Below are 23,205 nucleotides of genomic sequence, written 5' to 3' on the forward strand. Positions count from 1 at the left end.
CCGTGATGTATGTGGTGGCATTGTGCTGTTTGTCCAAGTATCCACGTTGCGAGACCAATATGAAGGTTGGCATCCGAATAACCACTCAAATGAGGACTTTAATGGTGCAAAAAGAAAGGTGCCACTTAATACTGTGACAACCAGACACTCAGGACCCGAAGGCGGTCAGCTACAAGGATGTTCCATGATCTGCACGAGCCAGATGGAATGATCATCTCATCGCTCTAATCACTGACTGGCTAAAAACGTTGCAGCGACCAGAGAACTACTCGGACAAAGAATACGATCAGATGCTCAAGTATGCAGTCCACTTCTTCAAACGTGACAGACACCTCTGGAGAAAAGATGGACAAGGATCGCACAAGCTAGTCATACTACCAGAAAACTGACTGAGAGTCCTCGCCGGAGCACATGACGAACTAGGACATCGAGGCATTTTTCTGACTCAATCGTTAATTAGCGAACACTTTTGGTGGCCGGACGTCATGGCTGACATCGCTTGGTTCGTCAAGACTTGCGTAATATGCCAAAAGCGACAGATTCACCAAATCCTCATCCCACCAACGGTTGCGATTCCAGCACCGATATTTGCGAAGATATATATCGACACGATGCATATGCCGCCCTCAAACAGATTTAAGTACATCGTGCAGGGTCACTGTTCACTCACCCACTATCCTGAGTTCCGAATGCTTCGAGCTGAGATGGCGAAGACCCTCAGCGATTGGATTTTCGAGGATATACTCTGTCGCTGGGGGGGCCTATCGGAAATCGTCACTGACAACGGTGCAGCATTCATAAAAGCAGCAGCCTATCTGGAAAAGAAATATCACATCAAGCACATCCAGATAAGTGGTTACAACTCATGTGTGAATGGGATCATTGAGCGACCGCATTTTGACATTCGGCAGGGTCTATTCAAGGCTGCCGATGGAGAGGAGCGCAAATGGAGTCAAGTCGTGCATTCCGTTTTCTGGTCGGAAAGAGTAACAGTTAGGAGACGAATGGGTTGCTCACCCTATTTCTCAGTTACCGGCACCCATCCAGTCCTACCGCTTGACATCGTTGAAGCAACGTATCTAATTCCAGCCCCAGTTGGAATGATATTGATGACCGACCTAATCGCGAGCCGAGCCGAAGCGCTGCAGAAGCGTCGGGAACAAGTCGCAAGAATCCATAACACAGTCTACGAAGCTAGGAGGAAAGCAGCCAGGCAGTTCGAGCGAGTCCATAAGAATGCGATCAAGGATTTCGACCTCAAGCGCGGAAACTTAGTATTGGTTCGGCATATGCAAATTGAGAAGGCACTCAATCGAAAAATGAGACCACACTACATTGGGCCGTATATTGTGCTGTTTCGCAATCGGGGAGGAGCCTACGTGCTCTGCGAGTTAGATGGAGCAGTATTGGATTGACCAATTGCTGCATTTAGGGTGGTACCATTCACAGCAAGGAAGAAGATCGCGATCGCAGAAGAAATGTTAGACGCATCGGAAAACAGGTTGAAAGAGATGCATCAAGCGGACGACCAAGGGGAAGAGGAACCAGATGAAGAACCAGAAGATGAGGAGTCAGGAGATGAAGACGAAGGACAGCAAGACCAGTACGATGAAAACGAGTCGGAATAGACAAGTATAGGAAGTCGAACTAATCATTCAACAGTACATAGGCAAGGACTCAGCTAGAGGATCAAGGAAGTGACCAAGACTATCATATTCTGCGACAACTTTCTTAAAATTTCAGTCAGGCGAGTTCGCACAAGGTTTTCGACACACAGTTTATTCAGGCAAGTAAACGAATACATTTGCTCCGCGCGTGCAGAGGGAGAGATCACGATCGTAATATGAACAAAATCGCGGACAGCCCGCTTTGCGTCACCCTAGCCCGAGTCCAGCACACTGACGAAGTCACGATCTGTGAGCCCTCAGGATGCGATTCTCCGTGAGGAGCTGCTGTGAAAGCTCAATCATTTGCTTGAGTTGCGTGCTAGCTGCAGAAGGCTCAATGACGGTTGCTGAAGCACGAGACGGCTCCAATTTCACAGTCGTGGTCTTGGAGGAGCCCTTGATGTGAGACTTGCTTTTCGACGAATGCGGCTTGAGGACCTTAGTCAACGGGACGACGATGGTACTGGCGTGAAAATGCTGCATCGATCGGAATCATCGATGTGAGGATGCTTGGAAGGACGGTCGAGACAAGCTAGAAAAACTGTAAGTAGAAAACTAGAAAGGCGGCGTGGATGGACCGCACCACTCAGAGGCGGTGGGATAGCCAGGTTACGATGTGAAGGACCAGCGGCTTCCTTCTCTTGCTTTACTACAACCTCGTCGGACGCATCATCAACCTCCGACTCAGTCTCAGGCATGTCAGGCAGGGAGCTGATCGGAACTAGAGGATATCAGCTAGGACGAAATGCGGAAAAGAGTTAAGAGACTTACGAAGACGTGGCACTGCAGCAAGCGCAACCTCGTACTCGTCAATGGGAGTGTTAAGAGGCAACTCCAGCTCGGTCACCTTCTCGCTTCCAGCGGTGTTGGCATCGCGCATCTTCCGGTCATATCTAACCTGGTGGCGAGAAGCCTTCACCATCACCGAGGCCTCAGGGGATTTAGGCACCGCCCAGCCATTGCGACGGTAGATCTTTTTCAGCGAAAGCCAGCCATCCGAATCATTAGCATCTGGGGCCGTGTCGTGAATCCACCATTTGCAGGCCTTGTGGTCACGATGACATTTGTGACACTTCAGCCAGAACTCGCTCAGTGTGCACGTACGTGAGACCTTCTCGGAGGATAAACAGTAGAGACACTAGGAAGAAGGAGTTAGCAACAAATGACAAAAGAACAAAGCCTAAACTTACCAAGCAAGTGATGAAAGGCCTCTGCCACAGCAGGAGGTACGTCGGCGGAAGGGAGCAATCACAAAACGTTTGGACCGGCATGCGCACGTACTGATCCTCGAATGCAGCAGTCGTGCCGGACGGCTTCGCAGGTTTGCGGCCGCATCCCTTACCCTTCTTCGGGTGGGCCGGAGACAAGTTAGGAATGTTGCCACCCACGTACTGGACCTCGTCACTGTCGCTGTTGTCCTCATCGTTACTGGAAAGCTCAATGGTACCAGAGCCCAGTGCGAAAGGGGGCTTAGCGACCATGGTAGCCAGTGGTATATCGACCTCCATGGCCGCGGTATCAGAATCGGAAGGAGGGTCAATAGCGACAGGGTTTGCCGCACGAGCTTGAAACTCGAACTTTGGGACGGGAACACCCTCAGCAGTCACAGCAGCAACTGGCGCAGCTACTACAGAAGCAGATGTTGAAACAGCCAGGGGAAGCAAGTCATCGAAATCAGTGGAAGCGGTCGGGGAACCAGAGGCCGCAACCTCTCCAGTATCGGAAGGCGTGTGCATGGAGGCCTCAGTCACCGGAGGAGGGCTCAGTTCCTAGAGAAGATTGCGAGGCAGTGTTAGAAGACGGCGGTGGGACCGAAGGTCAGCGCACGCACCTTGCCCGCTGAGACAGCAGCAGCCCACTCAGGTGAAATTAACTCCCTGCACCATGAAAGCCATGATGGTTGTACAAAGGCATCGAGGTGCACTTGGGCCTTTTGATGAAACCGGGCATAGTGCATCTGTGATACGGAATCTGAGAAAGAATGAAGTTCATGCTAGAGGAGAAAGCGGGTTAGCCAGCGACAAAGACCACGGAGCGCTCACTTACCAAGGCAGAAAGAAACTCGCGTATCAAGAACTCGAGATCCATGGATGGATCGAGAGGCTTGGCCTCACGCAACACCTCTAAAGTGGCATAAACGACGCCCATGATGGCGTCCTTCGGGTCCGTCGCCTAGGTGTTGAGGAAAGTGGTTAGCAAAGCCAAACGGTGTGGAAGCCCAACATACCTTGTGTGGAGAAGTGACCGGGGTCACAGGACACAGAGAGGATGATGAGGTAGCGGGATTGCCCATCGAGTAGCTGAGAGATTGCAGTAGAGGGAGAGGAGAGTTAGGTGCCATAGAAAAAAAAAAAATCGAACTGGCCAAGTGCGGACGGGTGAACGTGTCATTAAAAACTCGTGGTATCGTCCTCTACCACGTGGTAGAGCCAGTCAGATTTCTTAGGAAGCCAGTTTGAGTGACTCAGACGGAACTGCGGTGCAGGACCAAAACACGAGCCAACTCCGATCGAAGCCACCCAAACCATTGAATTCGTGGCACCGCACCAGAGACAAATGCAGTCGAACTATGGTACACAGGAAAGCGGAGTACACGATGGACAAATTGAGATGGGTCTAGACTACGTGGCCTTGCCATTCGCAGCCAGGAAGGTCTTCAAGAATTTGAGATGCTCGCTAATGCGAGTCGCCTCCACGACCAGTCGCACATGCTCCTGCATATATATTTCGACTAGCAGAGCACTAGGAATGGGCAGTCCGCAGACCTCGCTAAGGATATGCTCAGTATCGGCCAGCGATTTGGCATCTGTGATTGAAAAAATAACAAAGGTCACTATGGCAGCATTTGCGATCAAAGAAACAAAGGATGTACTGGAGGGCGATTGAACGAACGAGCACTTGAGGTGTGACACTCGGCAATGGACACAGGCCTGCCCACCATGCTCAGAGGGCATGATCATGCAGTCGCCGTCCATCAAGCAGCTGGAGCACTAGTCCGGGAACGTAAGCGACGCGCGAACGACAAAATGCGAATGACAAGCCTTGGTATGCGGCCACGGTTTGCCGAAATTCAAGAACGCGATCTGCACACGCTTTGGGAGAGCATGGACAGTGGAATAGTATTCGTGCAGCATATCCGACTCAGTCGATTTGGCAGTAACCACAGAGGACGCCGCACTCGTGACGGTCGCAGAACGTGATAACGCCTTCGAAGAACTGCGACCACTTCCGCTTCGCATTTGACTGCCCCCTTTCGGATCTCTGCAATCACGACTGAGGCAGCTGCAGGTGAAGGAATGCACTTTAGGTCGTGCTCGGCCCACCAGTTCTCGATCGGACAAGTTCGACCAAGGTACGTCTGATCGCGATGATCCACGAAGAGGTCGCCTTCAATGTAGGCCACCAAAAAGCGGTTGCAAGCGTAAATGCGACCCTCAGGAAGATTGTCAAAGTCGCCGTGATCGGCGGATGCGACAATCTCTTGCATAATTTCTGAAAGCTCAGCAGGAGTGCGACGCGGGCCAACTGCCTCGTGAAACGGAGCATAACCGACGAATGTAGGAGGGACGAGCCCTTTAACCCAGTGGAAGTCGGGACTCGTGTTCAGCATTAGCCAGTCATACATATATGGAATTGGCCTCAAAAGAGAGCGATGCAGCACGGGTAGGATAATTGCATGCTAACCGGGACGAGAGGACCGCGAAATGAGCTACGGTATGATGGATCGCAATCCGGAGAACTCACCTCATAAGCTGAAAATGCCGTGGCCCAAGTCTGCCAAATTACCTCAGGAGTGTCAGGAGCAGGCGACGTAGAGACAAGGTTATCTAGTCGCTGTAACAAGAACACACAGGCGCTGTCAACCGGGTAGACTCTGCGGGCGTGAGTGGCGAGGCTGAAGACACCATCAACGTGGGACATAGTGGCGAAGGATGGAGGGACCACAAGCTAAGTCATGCTATCTAAAGTACACAAGCCCGATGGACCAAGGACGGTCCACATCTCAGAATGGGGGAGGTGATATGCACCGAGATATTCTGCGATCGGAAAACACCGAAAATTGCGTCTGACTATCGCACAATTGGATAGCGAGTCGCCGTCATCCGGAACGACAAACACTGAAGCCGGAACAGTCCAGAGTGAGCAAAGAAAGGCCTTGCCGACTGCCTGGGAAAGCGGAACTGCATGAAGAGGTCAGAAGGAGAACATGAGGCGCGGAAATAATGAGAAAGCCATGAAGAAGCGTAGCCGATTACGAGGCACAGTGCAAGAACGGAACATGACCGGTTAGGCAACTCGGAGATGAACAAGTGCACTAAATGAATGGAAGGCAGGGTAGCGGGCCGACAAACCCTGGCAGGGCCGGACTTCCAGTTCCCCGACTGTAGGATACGGAGAGGGGGCAGGAGTGAGCTTTGCGACATGTTTCAATGGATCGGAAACCTAATGTATGATCGGAAACGTGTTTCAGCGACTCAGCTGGCTCATTTCCGATCCACTATATAATCCACACTGTACATAAAAAGGAAGAAAAGAAAAAGAAGAAGGAAGTTCTCCACAAGAGTTTCCCCACACAGCAGAGTTCAGTTCTCGTCTTGTCTACGCTAGGGCGTCGTGCCCAACTACGTCTACGTCTATTGCGATCGCATTCACACCTCTGGGATTCTCGACACTGAGAGGGGCAGCACTCTCAGTAGTGGCCTCCAGCTCGACTCGGGTTTCAGCCAGTTAAGCCACGTTATCGTGCTTTTGTCGTCTCACGCCATCGTCTGCCACTCTCACGCCACTAGTCACGAGTCCAAACCAGGATCCCATCCTCATCGGACCCCGTAGCCTCGCTAGTGCCCAGGGGTTCCTCATCGGTGCTCGTACCAGTTCTAGATGCCCAGGGCTTCGTCGTTGGTGCTCGTTTCAGCTCGGTAGCTATTAGGGACTCGTCGTTGGTGCTTAACCCAGTTCGGAGGAAGTTAGGGCTTCATCGTCGGTGCCTACCCAGCTTCATCCAGAAGTAGCTAGTTCTCGTGACTCAGCTCAGACCCTCAGCTATCACCGTTTTGCGAGCATAGGAGTCGCCAATTGCATTCCACTCCCACACACCCCCACACTTCAGCTTTCGACTGTTGCCCAGTCGGACCTATCCCCATAATTGAACCCGACACTCACCGACTCGCATTTTTCATGGTATTTCACTCCGTTTCAAGCACACACAGCCGAACAACTCGCGGCCGCCCATCGCTGCATTATCATCCAAAGTTTCCTGCGACCGTAGCCCCAAAGGGACCGCAGACGGACAAGCTCTGGTTCACCTGCCAAGATCAGAGAGATTTGGTTAGGAAGCACTGCTCACGGCCAGGACGCGGTTGAGCATATCAACGATCAGTTGAAAATTGGGGGTTACAGATCCTGCTGGACAATTGTGCAACTGCCAGATTGTGCAGGTAGCCTCAGATAAGGTAAGGTAATATTAGATAAGATCAGACCGACGTCTGGACATTTTGCTGATGTCTGTATCACATCCCCATGTTTGCAATATACCTTTGAGACAGGATTGGAGGGTTAGTGCCAAGCAAATGGGCAGGGCATGACTTGGTGAAAGTATGAGACAGACGTACACGACTGAATGCTAGTGGTTTCATCAGCGATGTGTGTTTAAAGCCCAGATGCCTGGTATGATCTATTCTGATGCATCACCAAGCAGAGCAGTTATAGCATGGCCATGGATTTGTGTCTGCAGCAATATTGTGTGTATGTTTCTAGACTAGGAAACAGGTGTCATATGTACCTGATGAGAGATACATTGATATATCACCGCTGCATCCAGAACAACTTCCGGGCTCCTGAAAATTACTGCAGGTCCTGTTTATACAACACCCACAGTGCATGGGCATTTTTTCTCTTGCCGTCGATTTCTAAAGCAATAGGATGACCTTTCCAACATAGAAGTTCACCTTCAGTTGGCGTGCTGAGGTAACTGTTGTATGAAGGATTGACACGAATGATGGGCTCCAAAATCTTGATGACATGCATGAGCATTGAGCGAGAGGGTTCTCAGAGATGCTGCTCGAGCGTGGAGTGCTCTAATTTGATCAAAGCTATGCTTACTTGCATTTGAATCAGAGTCAGCATGGGAGATTACATATATGGCAGGTTGTGGACTTGTCTAATTGACCTGTATATGGCAGCAGTTTTGTTTTTTTTCTTTTTTTCTGTAAACTTGTTGATTAAGGCAAGCGAGAGTACTGCATTGTTGATAAGCACCTGATACTAAGCATTGGTCAGATGACCAAAGTTGAATAACAAAGGGTGGTCAAGGCTGTGAACCAGATTCTAATGATTATTCCAGTATATGTTACCACGTATGTGTGCATAGCTATCCTGTCTTCCTTTGTGACCAGTCTGTCCCTTAGCAACAAACCCAGGAACAGCACGTACATAGCGATAGTGGAGACATTCCAGAGAGGTATTTGCCAGGAAATCCTAGAAGGTAAGAAGAGGTCCGTCCCATGGTTTAATATGTCGATGCTCAGATCTTGTGTGACCCTGAACCTGACATCTCCATGGGGGAAAGTGCCCTTGCCCGAACAGTGGTAGTACAGAAACCCTTTGATATCTTGTGGGAAGTGTACTCGGACATAATTATGGAAATAATAGAATATCTGGAAGAAGGCAGTGAGTCTGCAGGATTGCTCTTATCATATGCATCAAGCAACCTTTGTCAGTTTTGGCAGAGCCAGATGCTGTATCCATGAGCTGGGCATCCCGCATAGAGAGCGACAGTTGCAGATCATGGAAAATGAGAGCCCACACTGCTGTGTAGGTGGTCGAGAGGAGTCAAACCCAGCAGATCAAGGGTTCCTATACCATGCCTGTCATGCTCCCATACGTGAAGAGGCTCCAGGTGTATCGGCTTGTCTATGAATATAGAGCTGTAATATGTCCGAACTCACTGCCTGCTATAGCGTACACATACAAGCCTTTGCAACGGTGTGAACCCATGCGCTCCAAATTGATCCTCAGCTTGAATACATCTCCTCTGGAACTCCTCAGCTCACAATTGGGCATCGTCGTCCCAATCATCTTCATCTGCCTCATCGTCACTGTCCAAGTCTGACCACTTTTCTTCAGGTAATATATACCCAAACTGGTCCTCTTCTTCAGCCACTGCTTGGGGTCGGGCCATACCCCCCTCCTCAACTCCTTGGACAATGTCATCCCAAAAGTTGTCTTCCTTCACCTCATCGCCGGTGCCCAAGTCTGACCACTTTTCTTTAGATAATATACACCCAAACTGCTCCTCTTCTTCAGCCGCTGCTTCCTGCCAGGTCTCCTCTGTGTTGTCCACGTTGTCTCCAAAGTGGCCAGCATCTGATGGTTCATCTTGGTGCCCAAATTCCCTTTCTGTTGACTGCCATTGCACCTGTGCCATGCTAGTCGCCATGCTGTGTGCCAGGGTTTGTGAAGACGGCACAGTCAAACTTGTTGCAGCTGTGAGCGGACAACGTCTTGTGGACCTGGGCCAATTTTATGGCATGCATGGCCAGTGACACGGCAATCATGTGATTGTACTATCCCAGCCCAAGATGAGTCATGCTTTGTTCCACATCTCATCGAACCTCACGCACCCTAGCTACACAGTGTGCATAGCAACATTTTTCCATTGGAAAACAGTAGAGAAACTCTGAAAACTTATTAAGCTTTGATTTGGAAAAACAGTGAAGCTTCCTCCATCATCAAATTGCTATATATGGGCATATGCTACCCAAATATGGAGAACACTACATAATATTTCTTAACATTTTTCCAAGGCAGGGCTTTATATTCTTTTACTATGTTTTCATGGTTTCTTCAGTGGAAAAATATTGCTATGCACGCTGTGCTACCTCTTAAGTAACTGCACAATTCCACCTGGATCCGGAAATTCTGCTTGTGGTCACTGCAGGTACGTCGGCCAGAGTCCCGGTGTATGCAGAAAGAGTACATCAGGCGAGCAGACTGGCAGTGGGTCCCCGACTGTCCGAGTCGGCGCGCCCTGACCTCAAACCCCGGCCCATCATTCAGGCCACGAGGGCGTATCTGAGCACGACGCGTGCTCAGCTCCAATCAACATTTTATTGATGGCGAGCTTGCCTCTGGCGCTGAATTGGACGACTATATGCGCGAGATATGAGCTGAGGAAATGAATGATATTAAATTGTGAGTCTTGTCAAGTGAACATCCTCTCATCATGACCATTGGGCTTCAGCAGTCGAACGCACCCGTGTGCTATCAGAGCAGGAAAGTGATGTATCTCGGCCTGTCCGAGTCTCCGCGGAGACCCTCCTGCACGTGCACGCCGTGCGTCCTATCAGTGCACTCCAAGTTGAGTACTCACTCTTCATGCTCGACATCGAGAACGAGAAGAGAAGACCGGCCTGCTCAAGACTATCAAAGAGCACGCCATGACGATCGTCGCATACTCGCCCTTCGGGAGTGGCTGGCTGACCAGGAAATATGTCAGTGCACCTTCTGTTTCTCTCCTCCTTCTGGCCGCTTTATGCTGATCGAAAGAATAGAACTGCAGAAATCACCGCATGATTTCGACAACGGTGGCTTCAGACTCAGAGTACTATGGTATGCGACCCGACCGGCAATCGCTACATGCTCAACTGGACTTAGTCAACTCGTCTTGATAGATACTCGAAGAACTTCCCGAACATCTCGAAGCTTGCCGATGGGCTGAGACAAATTAGACCGCAGCATGATGCGACAGCAGGATAAGTCGCGCTCGCATGGCTTCTCGCACAAGGGCCGGACGTCATGTCTATCCCCGGCACGACCAGATCAAACTGAGCGCTCTCTTCACAGGAAAACAAGAGCAAAGAAAGTGCCGATTTTGACCCATTCTAGCACCCGAAAGAGGATTTGCGTGCAGCGCATATAAGGCTGACAGTAGAGGAGGTTGAGGACGTGCACGAAGCTGCGAACAGCGCGCATTTATATGAACGGTGCTCGGTATTTGACCCAGCTTCCCGCCGTTCTGTTCGAGTGAGGAGCAGCATATTCCGTCTTTGATTCTTTCTTATTCCACAATCGCCGTATCCGGCAGAATCAGGTGAGCTTAAAATCCTTCGGAGACCGAGATCAAAACACTTCGACAATACACTAACCATGTGATGTAGCGCGTCCTAGACTGCAGAAGCGCCTTCAGACTAATAATCTGAGCACTTCGCTTTATGGAACAGACAATAATAGATTCGCCGCAACCTTCTGGGGGAATGCACTTGCACTGCGCACGCTTGCGCTAAGTGCGCCATCGACGTGTCGCAATCACGTGGTCGTGTCTCGTATTTCTCGAGTCAACCGTCAACCTGAAGCATGCGTAGAGCCATAGCTGTGCTTGAAGATCTGCTCTCCAAAAGGCCGATTCAAAGAAATGTGTGCATGAACATGCATAGCGGAAAATAAAACTCCCAGCAGCACCAAACCCGGAGAAGACTCCCAGCCCTACCTCTTCCTAAACGTATTTTTGCTCCCACTCCGCATACCCTTCCTCCTCTGCGTCCTCCCCTGCCGCTCATTCTCACTCAACGCCTTCTGCGCGTCCTCAGGCTCTCCGCCCCTCTGTAGTCCTGCACCGAACGTCTCCACGCCCTTCCGCTTAGCCTCCTTGCTCTTCTTCCCTCTACCGCCGGTTATCTCCTCATCCTCATCCTCCTCATACGACCTTGATGAAGACGGGATGAACGTCAACTCCATACCACCATCTACAACACGCCGTACGTCGGGCTGACGCGTGTTTGCCTTGAAACCGAGCGTCGAGCGCCGCTGCCCGAACGTCGCATCCCTGCCCACAGCACGCGACGAGGACCCGTCAGCCCGTGCGCGCAGCGGGACGAGATGCACGTTTGGCGTGCGTTGCTTTGATGGCACTCTCGCTTTTGTGCATGAGCTGTTCCGAGCGGCCATTCGTGCACGAATGTCATCCTGCCAAAGCTCTGCAAGTGAACAATGAACAATGAGTCGTGTGATCACTGAAGAATGCGCGTCAAAATTGCTTACCGCCTTTGGTGTCGCTGTCTTCGCTACTGCTGTCTCCCTCACTCTCCTCGTCGCTCTCGCTCTTGTCCTCGTCACTTGAGGCCCGTTCGCTAGCGCTCTCCTCGCTCTCCACCGCTGTCCTTGTCCGTCTCTTGTCCTTCGCGCTGGTCCCATTCTGTCTATGAGCCGCAGCGCTCGGATTGAGCAACGCAAATTCTCTGCTATCCTCGTCCACCTCGAATTCAGTGTTCTCGAACAGCGCCTTAAACCGTGGATCGTTCAACAAGTTCGGGCGCTCCTTCTCCTCTTCCGTCTTGTCCTCGCTCTCCTTCGCCTCGTCTGCCTCCTCCACCACCACCACCTCATCAACATCCATGACGGCCTCCTGCTCCTGCTCCTTCTCCGCCTTTCTCTTCTTCTTCCTCTCCTCTCTCTTCCGCTCTCTCTCCTCTTCCCGCTTGATCTTCTCCGCGAGCGCCTTGTTCACCTTTACCTGTGCGCCTGCGTTCTTCGGCGCACGGATACGCGTCTCGGCCATCTTCTCCACCTTCTCTCGTATCGCCCGCTCGCGCGCCTCTGCGTGCACGTACGGATTCGCGATGACGCGCGCAGCGTCGTACAGCGGCAGCGCGATGAAGTAGCCGTGCATGTATGGCTTGAGCGCCGGCGTGCCGATGAGGTGGTCCAGGCCGAGGCTGACGAGCCGTAGTACGTCAGATACAGTAGACAGATATGTGCGCTGTGATGTACGAACCTGGCAAGCTCGCTGCGCTCGACGAACTTGTAGTCCTTGTACGCCGTGCGCGCGGTCTGGTCCTCCATCTCCTCCGTGAGGTTCTCGAGAAACGAGCACCACTTGGGTGCAGGCCCGAGCTGAGGAATGAAGTACGATGTCATGTGGATGCCCTCGTTGGCGAGCAGCAGCAGCCCGCTGCCGGGAACATGGTGCACGTCGTTGATGTCCGACGCGGGCGTGATGGACGTAAAGTTCGTCTCGGGCTAAACATAAGGGTCAGTCGACATGCTTTTAGATGGTTAGAAGGGACAGCGGACACGCACCTCATGCCGGTCCCAAATTTTAACGACCTTCCGGTCGGCACTGAGCACCATTCCTTCACCCGCCATGCCCATCTTCGCGCCTCCCTCCACCCATAGCACATTCTTCACTGGGAGGCCATACCCTTGATCCTTCATTGCAACCGGCCGCGCGGCACGAATGTCATATAGCAGGGTGTGTCCCGAGGAAGTGCCTATTGCATACGAGAGCCCATCTGCACGCGACGCAATAGCAGTCGTCGACAATGACTTTCCGCCAGGACCGTCATCGACCCCTGGCAGCGCAGGCACAGCAGAAGCAGACAGCGGAAGGAGGCGCTCGCGCGGGAGGCGGAGGAGTCCCACCCGAGAACGCGAGCGCGGATCCCAGAACTCGACCGTCCCGTTCCCGTCCACGCCGAATGCGAAAAGCTGGTGTGCGGGGTTGATGTCGATGCAGTTAACGCCGAGGACGTCCTCGCCGGTGCCCGAGCCATCGTCTGATGCGCCGACCAGGCGGAGCGGGTTGAGGAAGCGGCCCTGGTCGAGGTTGAGGCGGAAGACCTCGGGGCCCGAGGCGCCGAAGAGGGCGTCGCAGGAGGGGAAGTGGTACGCGAGCGTGCGCCCGAAGCGCGGGAGGCGGGTGCGATAGTGGAAGCCTCCTTGAGTGTGCAGCTCGACGGAGCGGTCGCATTGTAGATGGATAGATTTGGTCCAGTCATTCGAGAGCATCTACGTGAGCAAGGCCAGTGTGAGAGATGCTGGATTGGGAGATGCGGGCAGTGAGACCGAGGGAACGAGGAGGACTCACTCACAACAAAGTCGACGTTCTCCGCGTCTGTATGGCGCTCAAACTTGAGCGAGAGCTGGTCAAGATCCCACACCCGAATCTGCGGCTTGTAAGTCCCGGTAGCGATGGCGTGGTGCCCGTCCCGCGTCGTCTTGACCTTGTTGCTCGCCTCGGGAAACTCAAAGTGCTGTATGAGGTCGATCGTGCCTTCTACTTCCTCTCGAATGGCCCTACGCTTTCCCTTGCCCTTGACTGCGCGCTTGCGTGTCAGCCAGTCGGGCAGGGATGAGGAGGACCCGGTGGCGGCGCCATTGACTGTGTAGACTTTGACGGCGGTGGGGTCGGAGAGGACGACCATGGTCGTGAACTGTGGTAAGGTCGCTGTTTGCAGAAAAGCAGGATGACGGTAATAGTAAGTCCACCACACCGAGTTTCCGCGCTGTCGAGAGCAAAGAGCACCGGGACGGAAGGAATTCAGGTGGTGGCGGGAATTTTGGGCGCTTCAGAAATTTTGAGATTCAGATCTGTGCAAGCACGTGCACAAGACACACTGACGCGCGCTTCTACCACATTATCAGGTCATCGATGATGCATTATCTTGTTTGTATGCCTCTGCCATTGCTGATGACTGCCGATATCAATCCAATACACGACTCGTTGGCCTTAAAACAACCGTAGTAGTCACCGCAGACATGAAGCGATTTGCACGCGTGGCAAATGCTTAGCAAATGTCGACAGGTTTTTTGCCTTTGTGATCTCAATTTGATATGGTTCCTTCCCACATTCTGTATTAAGTATTTGCATATGATATGTTGGAGGCAGAAATTTAAAATCATATATTTTAAGAAATGACACCATTTTCAAACTCACCAAATACATTTAGAATTCAAAAATGTATGATTACATCCAACAGCACTCAAATTCTAAATGTATTTGGTGAGTTTGAAAATGGTGTCGTTTCTTAAAATATATGATTTTAAATTTCTGCCTCCAACATATCATATTCAAATACTTAATACAGAATGTGCGAAGGAACCATATCAAATTGAGATCACAAAGGCAAAAAACCTGTCCATTTGCTAAGCATTTGCCACGTGTGCAAATCGCTTCATGTCTGCGGTGAGTACTCGGCCATCAGACAGTGCCTTAGACATGAGAGAAGTCGGGTCGGTTAGAAAGCAGTTGAATTGTGGTAAGTGCCTCACGCTGCAAGACAATTACAGCGACAAGGCAATTGATGGAAAGCATTGTCTGTCAACACCGACAGCCTGCTCACGGTACTGCCAGATTTATGTAATAAGCATCCCCCCGTGCTATCGCCTCGGGGATTTTGTTCCGGTCCTATTCGGAGGTATAGGCCCGGGGCGTCTTCTCCCATCAAGGCAGTGTCCGCAGATGTATCATTAGCAGGCTACGCATTGTACACAGCATCGCCTTGTTCTACAGCTCGAGAGAGCCTCGGGATGCTCAGAGACTTATATGATGCAGGAATCTCACCCTGAGGTAGCTCTAACAGAGAAGTTGGGTTCAGTGCAGGCATTCAAGGTTAGTCCTGGACACAGTATCAAATTGACTGTGCGGTGCTCTGAGAACTCATATGCACAGAGATCATGTTCGTACCTCGTCACTCTTTATGATTTTTCCGTGTCTCGCTGTGGCAGTTTGGTGACGGGAGACCAGGATGACATTGATTGCTACAATGAAGTGCAAAAGTAGGTGGATATATCATGAATGGTGATTTGACACTGACGAGATGCAATGTCCTTTAGGTGGTGTCTTGACGTTATCCAATGCTTAGAGCAATTGTCTAAGCTTGATACGATAAGCCTTCTTACACAATGGCAGGTCATTCAAGCAGCTTTAGAAGAGTTGTATGATACCTGTCCGGTCCTAGCTTGCCCTACGGTGAGACGATATGACACCTGTTCCGCCATGGAAAGCTGAGGCAATAGGCAGAAATTTCGCAGCGAGCATCTTCATTCCAGCCTGACCATCCCCTTCCAACCTGGAGTCGAAGAGACTCTGGATGTTATCCAAATTGCTCTTTCCTCTCGAGATAGCGTTCATGCTCTGCTACACTTAGATAGGTCTGATACAAGAGCAGTCATCAACCTTCTCGATCAGGTCAGCACGATCATGCTTACCACTTATCACATAATGTCCTATACATTTACTCTGCTGTAGGCTCTAGAGTTCCTTGAATGGCCCAGTCGCCTGCATAGTACTGCTTCAAATCTGTTGCGCAAGCTCTGCATTCGAAGCGCATCGCTTCCGGACTCGCTGGAGATCTCTGAAGAGAACATCACAAGACATCATGACCATGCTATCGATGGAGGTGGATTTGCAGATATCTGGCTAGGCACGTGTGGACGCATCACAGTGGCACTGAAAGTGTTCCGTGTGTTCGGCAAAGACGACGCTCAGGTGGTCTACAAGGTGACTGCCTCACTATTCGATCATTTTGTATAGTCGACTTAACACTTGGAGCACGGATGGCAGAAATTTTGCAAAGAAGCTATTCAATGGAAGCGCCTCTGCCATCCCAATATCACACCTTTTCTGGGAGTAAATACCACACTCTTTCCCCTTTGCTTGATTAGCGAATGGATGCCCAACGGCAATGTTAATGCCTTTCTAAAGAAACGACCAAACGCGAACAGGCTGGAGTTGGCAAGTTACAGAGACACCCCGTCGCCAGTTCTCCGCAACTAATCATCGCCTGCAGCTGGTTGATGTGGCAAAAGGTTTAGAGTATCTCCATACACATGGGTTATTCCACGGGGATCTCAAAGGCGTGAGTCTCGTGTCAGAATGTAGCGAACATGGTTTTTGATACTGATTACCAAGGCTAATGTGCTCGTCGACGAGACTTCCCATGCGCGGCTTTCGGACTTCGGTTTGGCAGCGGTTATATATGACTCTGACACTGTCAATTTGATGACTACGTCCTCTTGCGATCATGGGTCGATTAGGTGGATGGCACCAGAGCTGTTATTTCCAGAGCAGGTTGGGCTTAAGAGTGCTCGTCAGACCTTTCAGAGCGACGTGTACTCTCTTGCGATGGTGATGTGGGAGGTCAGTCCGGTCCTATCGCTTGAGAAGCAGAGCGGCTACTCATAACATTGCCAGATATTCACTGGACGTATGCCGTTCCACGAAATACCGCGTGATCCTGCGGTTGTGTACCAGGTCACCATGCTAGGCACTAGGCCAAAACGCCCGCCAGACGCTCTCCTGCTTGGTCTATCTGATGCCGTCTGGCTGCTCATGGAGCTCTGCTGGCGCACTGATCGGCGCGAACGTCCGATGATGGCTTTCGTAGTGCAACAGTTGACAAAGGCAATCGAGGACTACCTGCCGGACAACGAAGATGCCGAGACGACAGAACGCTTACGGGAAAGCAGACTTCATGATAGCTCAAGCACACGTGTGACCTCCATCATGCGCCACAGCTATGACGCAATATCGCTTCCTACAGGCTTCATGTCGAAGACAGCCTTGGATAGTGTGCCTTCCGCATCCTCGAATGCAAATGACCCAGGCAGCTCGTCGATCCGAATTAACGAAGAGAAACTCGAACATATACGTGACAACGCGCAATTGCTCATTGAAACGGAGAGGAAGTACGTTCACGGCCTAGAGGTCCTACAGGTAAATTTCCTAGAGCATACGCTGTCTTTCACCTCTCACAATCCGACTTGCTATGCAGAACTATTCCAAAGAAGCGTTCCTTACGGATTCCGCGAGCCCGCTTTATAGCATATTCTCTGCTCTTGATATTATCCTGGCGTTCCAACGTAAGGTACTCACACGTTTAGAGATCACTTCAGAGGCACCCTGGCTAGAGCAGCGTTGGGGATTCCCTTTCGTATCGAAAGTCAGTCGATAATGTTTATTGTGTACAACACTCATTAAGCAGTTATTCTTCAACAGGAGCATGAATTCGAGGCTTATGAGGCATACTTTATTGCCTTCCCTGCAGTCGAATGCTTTTTTAAAGATACGCACAAAGCGAAGGTATGTTTACTCAACTGACTATCCGTCTAAAGCTGCAGCGGGTATGCAGTGATGTATTATACCTATTAATGCTCACCAGCATGCCAGATGATAAATAATGCACATGATATAAAGGTCGCCGATCTGCCGATGTTACTCATAAAGCCCTTGCATAGGATGCGAGAATATCCGGCGCTTCTGAAAGTGAGCTGGTGTAATTCGCTGCTGTTCATTTATGCTCAACTTTTGCCTAACTTAGTCGCTCTCGGAAGCTGTTATTGGAACAGCCTACGCACATTATCCTGAACTGCAGGCAGGAGTGCGAGCAGCTGAACGTATTAGTGACAGACTGCACAAAGTCTATCGATCGGCAAAGAACACATTAGCTTTGGGCACTGTGCAGAAACGTCTCATCAAATGGGAAGAATCTGAAATCTCGCAGCTCGGGTCGCTGCTGCTCAGTGATTTCTTCACCATGCCGGGTGACAAGGACGACGGATTACACGCCTTCCTGTTTGAAAGGAGTATTCTCCTCTGCAAAGAGCTACCGCGATTGTTCCTTGGATCCAAACGCACTCGGAAGAGAGCTTGGACTCTGACGAAGCCCAAAAGCCCAACTCAGCTTCCTGACATGAACGCCCGCCTGACAGTGGAAACCCAAATTTCTCTGCGGATGGAATTTCATGTAGCTCCATACTCACAAGGTGTGATGATCTCGTAATCTAGCTGATGGATGCACTAGTACTCACTGAGCACACATAGGTCAACATTCGCTATTTATCTGGTGGAAGGGTGATAGTGGGAGTGACGACGGACACAAAGTCCTTTGCTGCCAGGACGTGAATCAGCTCAGGGAATGGGAAGAAGAGCTGAAGCTCTTCGCTGCTCGGAAGGATGCACAGCCCCCTACCTCGGCCATTATTCACCCTCAGGAGGCCCAGGGCACAGAGGATCAGTTATATTTCGATGGCTTGTCTTCGACAGAAGACGCAAAAATCCCTGAAATTGTGACGACTGCAGCACGGCCCTCCGTTGATCACCACCGTACTGTTCGAGCTCGATCCTCTTGGAGTGCGCTGCGTCACAAGTTCAATTCCGCGGCTCTGAGCACGAAAGTCGCATCGGGGAAACATCCTACTTATGACGGTGCTGCCTCCCATACCATATCCTCCCTACGTCCGCGCAGTGGGAGCTTCCCTTACACTAGTCCTGATCCGCATCCCTCGCAAATCGGACTCAATCGAGCTCGTGCTACGCCATCTCCGTTGTCCAGATCAGCTGATTTGCCACTCACGGGAGAGAATAATCGCGGCGAACAACTCAGGACCCAGACACCTAGTATATGCGATGAAACAGCCAACCTATTGGCTGCTGCGACGGATTTCCGTATGCCCGTACATACAACAGCGGCAGATATAATTGTGCATCCATCGCCAGCCAACACCGATCCTTTTCAATACGGCAGGGACAGCGTCTTCCCGATTTCCATATGGGACAGGCTTCGTCACAAGCTGAGCTCTTCCAGCTTCAGGGCTAGTGATAATGCCGATCATCTTCCTACACCTCCTAATGCTGGCCTATCTGTACCCCCAAGGACCCGCTTTCGCAGTGCCAGCGATCCTCTTGCCAGTAGTCGTCGGATATTGCCATCGATTGCTCAGCCTTGACGACTCGTTCGCGGTATCCAGGATGAGGCTGGCTTTTAAACAGGATGTTTGTCACTAGTTATCTCTGTGGTTGTTGATTGTTTCCGGAAACGACGGGCGCATTGGCCGATGGAGCGCACAGAGATGCCTTGCGCGCGAACGACTGTCCTATGAATTCACCTTCCATTCTGTCTACGCATGCACAGAACTGACCGTAGGAAATTACTGATGCAGGATCATTGTATTACAACCGAAACCAAACAAATGTACCATCCATTGCAGATTCATCTGAGTCACTCAGTCCGTCAGAGGTATGTGGCTAAGTGGAATGAGGATGCGCTGCGCACTCTCTTTGAAGCTATCGATTGCTGTACAGCACCCATCGTATCGCCTCCGATACCGCGCCAATACTTGTCAGTGACGTCCTTCTACTTTGCCTCGCGGATGGGGCAGGTCGCCCATCCACGCCTAGATGATCCACCAATCTATCAGTCACTCCATTCCTCGATAAAATTGTACAGGAAATACGCACTAACCAGGGCCCATGTCAGATTTATCTCTCTCCTGCTTCTCTCGCAGTGAGCGTTCGAGGGCTTCGAATGCATTGAGCGTGATGTCTCGTAAAGTATCTTGTTTTGCCCTTTTATTTTCATTTTGTGGTCCAGCAGCTCTTACGTCTTCAGGCCACTCCTTTTCCGGTATGTTGCGCGCCAATAACGTAGTTCGTAGTGCCTCCATAGCTAGTTTGTAATCCTCAAGTGCTGCAGCATATAGATCGTACACGCATATGGTACATCCCGACATGCAGCATTCTGGTGAGAAAATAAGCACTACAGGAACAGCTGGATTGAAACATTCGAAACGCTTTACCATCTGCTTCGGGTTCGCTGGGCTTATCTGGGACAACAAATCCGTCGAACATCCTAGGTTGCTTGCCTTTCCATCCTGCAGTCCCCGGCACGCCCACATGTGTCCCAGATTCATCACCATCTGCCTCGGTCACGAGTTCGTTGATCTGTTTAGCATACGCTCCCTTGCCGCGCAAGGAGCGTTCAAGGCGCTGCCATCGCGTGGTCAGATTCTGCGGACGAGAGCGCGTCTTCTGCTGTTCGATCTTGACCTGCGTCAGCAGAGGATAAGGCCGCGGAGCTGTCTGCACAGGCGATCCGCTTGGAGCTAGCGTTTGCGGCTCTCGTGTGAGTGAAGTGGGAGATGGAGGAAGGGAGTCCGTATCGATGAGTACATGAATCGTGAGCAATCGGCATGAGGAGCGCGTTATGGATGTCGGCCTGGTACGATAGTATTGGCACGGTTGCCGCCCATGCGTGCGACCTAAGACGGACGCAGCGACGGCGGCACGATGTAGAACGGTCATCCACGATGCGCATGAAAGTGAGCTCTGTGATCAAAAAAGGAGAGGAGCTCCCACGATCACGCTCTGGGACCAAGCGACGTTCACAAGCGCCCATATAGTTGGATCGCGTTGCACCAGGCTGCACGCACGAGCGATTTCAAGACTCTGGCTGCTCGTCGTCCTTTGATCCTGAGGAGAACAGGAAGATCCTTCGCGATCAACCATGGGTTCGTGAGTACGTGTACACTGCCTTGTGGTGCTTAACTCAATGGACACGATTGCGCTATGCAAATGAGATGGGCGACTCTGGCTCTTTTTACGTCTGAAAGGATACAAAGTGGGACTGATTGGTACCGACCGCCCGATCGTAGGCCGAGCATTCGTGGAGTGCATCTTTCTATCTGTTCATCGCTTCGTCGGAGATTTTTTCGCTTCTGGCGTTTCAGAAAGGAGCAAGCCCATTTATGTGCTGTTCTCTTTGGCTCCAGATGGTATCGGAGTGTCTTACACGCGCCGTGGCGCGTATTGAAAGCAGTAGCTGACTACCGATGCTCTTCTACAAGAGTTCCGAGATCACTTTACGATTTCGTGAATCGTATGTGTCGAGCGTTTGTATTCATCTCGCTTTCATAGCCCGCACTACTTCAAAGTATGCAAGATCTCAGCCGTTGCGTTGATCAAGATGGTAGGCCGCCTTCAGTGGCTCCGATATGCATCTGACCTTGTTATCTCAGGTCATCCATGCACGCTCGGGCGTGCCCCATGAGATCATGGGCATGATGCAGGGCAAGGTCATGGACCATGCGCTCGTCGTCATTGACTCGTTCGCACTGCCCGTGCAAGGGACAGAGACCCGCGTCAATGCAGCCAACGAGGCAAACGAATACATGGTGCAGTATATTCAGGCGAGCGAGCGGGTATGTGTGAATCGCGGAACGGTCTAAGCTCGTGCCTTTTACAATACTTTACCTCCTCGCAGGTAGGGCGTTTGGAAAACGCGGTTGGATGGTACCACTCGCATCCCGGCTATGGCTGCTGGCTGTCTGGTATTGATGTCAACACACAGATGATGAGCCAGAAGTTTCAGGATCCTTTCGTTGCGGTTGTCATCGATCCTAACCGCACCATATCTGCTGGCAAGGTCGATATTGGCGCGTTTCGGACGTATCCCGAGTCGTACACTCCTCCAGACGCCGGTTCATCGGAGTATCAGTCGATTCCACTGAACAAGATCGAGGACTTCGGCGTGCATGCGAACCAGTATTATCCGCTTGAGGTACAGGTATTCAAGAGCAGTCTTGATGCAGAGTTGCTTGGCCTTCTGTGGAACAAGTATTGGGTGAACACACTCAGCCAGAGTGCCCTTATTTCAGTGAGTGTCCGGCAATGGATTGGTATGACAATGGCTGAGAGTACTGCCTCAGAACCGAGCATACGCTGCTTCGCAGCTTGCAGATCTTGCGCAGAAACTTACCAAAGCTCAAACGTCCGTGTCCGCCACTAAGGCCCCACCACCTGCTCTGAAAGATGACAAGGTTGCTAAGGTCCGTTCAAAAGCTCACTTTCAGATCTGACCAGGCTCCTTATTACGCGAGAGAACAGAAGGAAGAGAAGAAGAAAGAGGACCAGAATCAGCTCCTAAAGGGCGTGAAGGATAGGTTGGTTATTGACATTCTCGCTATAAGTTCGACTATTGATCATCATGCGGGTAATGCAGTGACAAGATTGCGACGGAAGCGCAACATGGATTAATCTCGCAGATATTGAAGGATGTCATCTTCTCGCTACGCCCTCAGGACGCGGTGCACGCCGAGCTTGACGATGCAATGGCCATTGGCTGAACGATGCTTTTCAAGGGAGACCTCGATCAGTATGAAATTTCCTGCGTGCGTGTTGTGTTGGTCATATCGTGTATCTGTCGTTGTACGTTTCATCGATCTATTCATTCCGTTACTCGCAAGTCATCTGCTGTAGATTTGATGTATCATACAGTGAATTCACATACTTCTGCTCGATATTCTTTCTATTGAAGGATGCAATACGAATGTGCTTGATGACTGCAGCTTGCTCCCACACTTTGAAAGGCAAGGCGAGCGCCATCGAGGTCTGACAATCCAAACGGTATGTCAAAATCTGATCAAAGCGATGATGATCTGCTCATAACCGCCACGATATATATAGAGTGTTCCATTCAGAATCTCGAACGCCGGCAATGTACACGCCATCAGCTTTGTTGCGAGGTTGTAACGGCCATTTAATCAAAGACTCCGACGCATCAGGCTGGACAAAATACTACGCCACAGCCAGGTCGTACTGAGTACACAGTGTGAACGATCAGCTGGCTGACATGGGAGAAATGTTACGGGGCACTACGGGAAGCCCATGTTTGCGATGAAACATCAGCTTCGCATGGTCTCACTTACCCACGCCCTACATATATAAGGTGCGATAATATTGCTTTCGCTCTGTCATCCCTGGTCGACATAGCCCTGCAATGTTCAATCTGGACGATACTATAGGTTGCACACTTATCGGCGTCATACTCGCTCTCTCGTACGTTGGACTCCGTGCTCAGCGGACTAACGTTCACCACGCTCGCAATAGTCTATATGGCCTATCTTGCATACAAACTGTATATTATGCCCAAGCCTATACGAAAGACCCGCTCTCCCTCAAAATGCTGGTCCGTCAGTAGTTGGA

At 51.0% G+C, this 23,205-nt stretch overlaps 7 protein-coding genes across 7 annotated transcripts; 2 read left to right on the top strand and 5 right to left on the bottom strand.

Annotated features, from left to right (window-relative positions):
- Positions 1-1,907: 1,907 nt before the first annotated feature.
- LAESUDRAFT_755775 (uncharacterized protein) lies at positions 1,908-4,008 on the bottom strand (the record flags this gene model as incomplete). The annotated part of the gene is made up of 8 exons (XM_040912069.1): positions 1,908-2,144; positions 2,210-2,388; positions 2,439-2,678; positions 2,772-2,805; positions 2,858-3,436; positions 3,499-3,660; positions 3,714-3,839; positions 3,895-4,008. The coding sequence occupies 8 exons, from the start codon at positions 4,006-4,008 to the stop codon at positions 1,908-1,910; spliced, it is 1,671 nt and encodes a 556-aa protein (XP_040768009.1).
- Positions 4,009-4,808: 800 nt separating this feature from the next.
- Positions 4,809-5,588, bottom strand: LAESUDRAFT_755776 (uncharacterized protein; the record flags this gene model as incomplete). Its single annotated transcript, XM_040912070.1, has 3 exons — positions 4,809-4,917; positions 4,970-5,346; positions 5,412-5,588. 3 exons carry the CDS (start codon positions 5,586-5,588, stop codon positions 4,809-4,811), a joined length of 663 nt encoding a protein of 220 aa, XP_040768010.1.
- Positions 5,589-8,715: 3,127 nt separating this feature from the next.
- LAESUDRAFT_755777 (uncharacterized protein) lies at positions 8,716-9,105 on the bottom strand (the record flags this gene model as incomplete). The annotated part of the gene is made up of 1 exon (XM_040912071.1): positions 8,716-9,105. The coding sequence occupies one exon, from the start codon at positions 9,103-9,105 to the stop codon at positions 8,716-8,718; it is 390 nt and encodes a 129-aa protein (XP_040768011.1).
- A 1,796-nt stretch (positions 9,106-10,901) lies between these two features.
- Positions 10,902-13,977, bottom strand: LAESUDRAFT_721606 (uncharacterized protein). Its single transcript, XM_040908043.1, has 5 exons — positions 13,535-13,977; positions 12,744-13,451; positions 12,439-12,683; positions 11,706-12,379; positions 10,902-11,641 (listed from the first exon to the last, which is right to left on the bottom strand). The coding sequence occupies exons 1-5, from the start codon at positions 13,865-13,867 to the stop codon at positions 11,151-11,153; spliced, it is 2,451 nt and encodes an 816-aa protein (XP_040768012.1). The 5' UTR covers positions 13,868-13,977; the 3' UTR covers positions 10,902-11,150.
- Positions 13,978-14,915: 938 nt separating this feature from the next.
- On the top strand, positions 14,916-19,462 carry LAESUDRAFT_747675 (uncharacterized protein). The gene is made up of 14 exons (XM_040911484.1): positions 14,916-15,054; positions 15,115-15,221; positions 15,279-15,414; positions 15,466-15,633; positions 15,694-15,945; positions 16,009-16,179; positions 16,235-16,303; positions 16,357-16,584; positions 16,639-17,160; positions 17,219-17,386; positions 17,443-17,526; positions 17,614-17,709; positions 17,765-18,209; positions 18,268-19,462. Exons 1-14 carry the CDS (start codon positions 14,989-14,991, stop codon positions 19,170-19,172), a joined length of 3,417 nt encoding a protein of 1,138 aa, XP_040768013.1. The 5' UTR covers positions 14,916-14,988; the 3' UTR covers positions 19,173-19,462.
- Positions 19,463-19,509: 47 nt separating this feature from the next.
- LAESUDRAFT_711510 (uncharacterized protein) lies at positions 19,510-20,526 on the bottom strand (the record flags this gene model as incomplete). The annotated part of the gene is made up of 3 exons (XM_040906837.1): positions 19,510-19,619; positions 19,688-19,963; positions 20,022-20,526. 3 exons carry the CDS (start codon positions 20,524-20,526, stop codon positions 19,510-19,512), a joined length of 891 nt encoding a protein of 296 aa, XP_040768014.1.
- Positions 20,527-20,537: 11 nt separating this feature from the next.
- On the top strand, positions 20,538-22,565 carry LAESUDRAFT_721614 (Mov34-domain-containing protein; the record flags this gene model as incomplete). The annotated part of the gene is made up of 8 exons (XM_040908044.1): positions 20,538-20,543; positions 20,700-20,740; positions 21,139-21,190; positions 21,240-21,422; positions 21,485-21,877; positions 21,930-22,049; positions 22,108-22,163; positions 22,223-22,565. 8 exons carry the CDS (start codon positions 20,538-20,540, stop codon positions 22,344-22,346), a joined length of 975 nt encoding a protein of 324 aa, XP_040768015.1. The 3' UTR covers positions 22,347-22,565.
- Between the last annotated feature and the right edge of the window lie 640 nt (positions 22,566-23,205).

This window comes from Laetiporus sulphureus (genome assembly GCF_001632365.1).
Source record: "Laetiporus sulphureus 93-53 unplaced genomic scaffold LAESUscaffold_5, whole genome shotgun sequence".
In the NCBI taxonomy this organism is placed as follows: domain Eukaryota; kingdom Fungi; phylum Basidiomycota; class Agaricomycetes; order Polyporales; family Laetiporaceae; genus Laetiporus; species Laetiporus sulphureus.

Excerpts from the sequence above, each read along its gene's own strand:
- LAESUDRAFT_747675 (XM_040911484.1), top strand. The coding sequence starts at position 14,989 with ATGATGCAGGAATCTCACCCTGAGGTAGCTCTAACAGAGAAGTTGGGT. Across the intron at positions 15,946-16,008 it reads ACGCTCAGGTGGTCTACAAG|AAATTTTGCAAAGAAGCTAT; the intron begins GTGACTGCCTCA and ends CACGGATGGCAG. Across the intron at positions 17,161-17,218 it reads ACGGCCTAGAGGTCCTACAG|AACTATTCCAAAGAAGCGTT; the intron begins GTAAATTTCCTA and ends CTTGCTATGCAG.
- LAESUDRAFT_721606 (XM_040908043.1), bottom strand. The coding sequence starts at position 13,867 with ATGGTCGTCCTCTCCGACCCCACCGCCGTCAAAGTCTACACAGTCAAT. Across the intron at positions 12,684-12,743 it reads AAATTTGGGACCGGCATGAG|CCCGAGACGAACTTTACGTC; the intron begins GTGCGTGTCCGC and ends CCTTATGTTTAG. Across the intron at positions 11,642-11,705 it reads AGACAGCGACACCAAAGGCG|AGCTTTGGCAGGATGACATT; the intron begins GTAAGCAATTTT and ends GTTCACTTGCAG.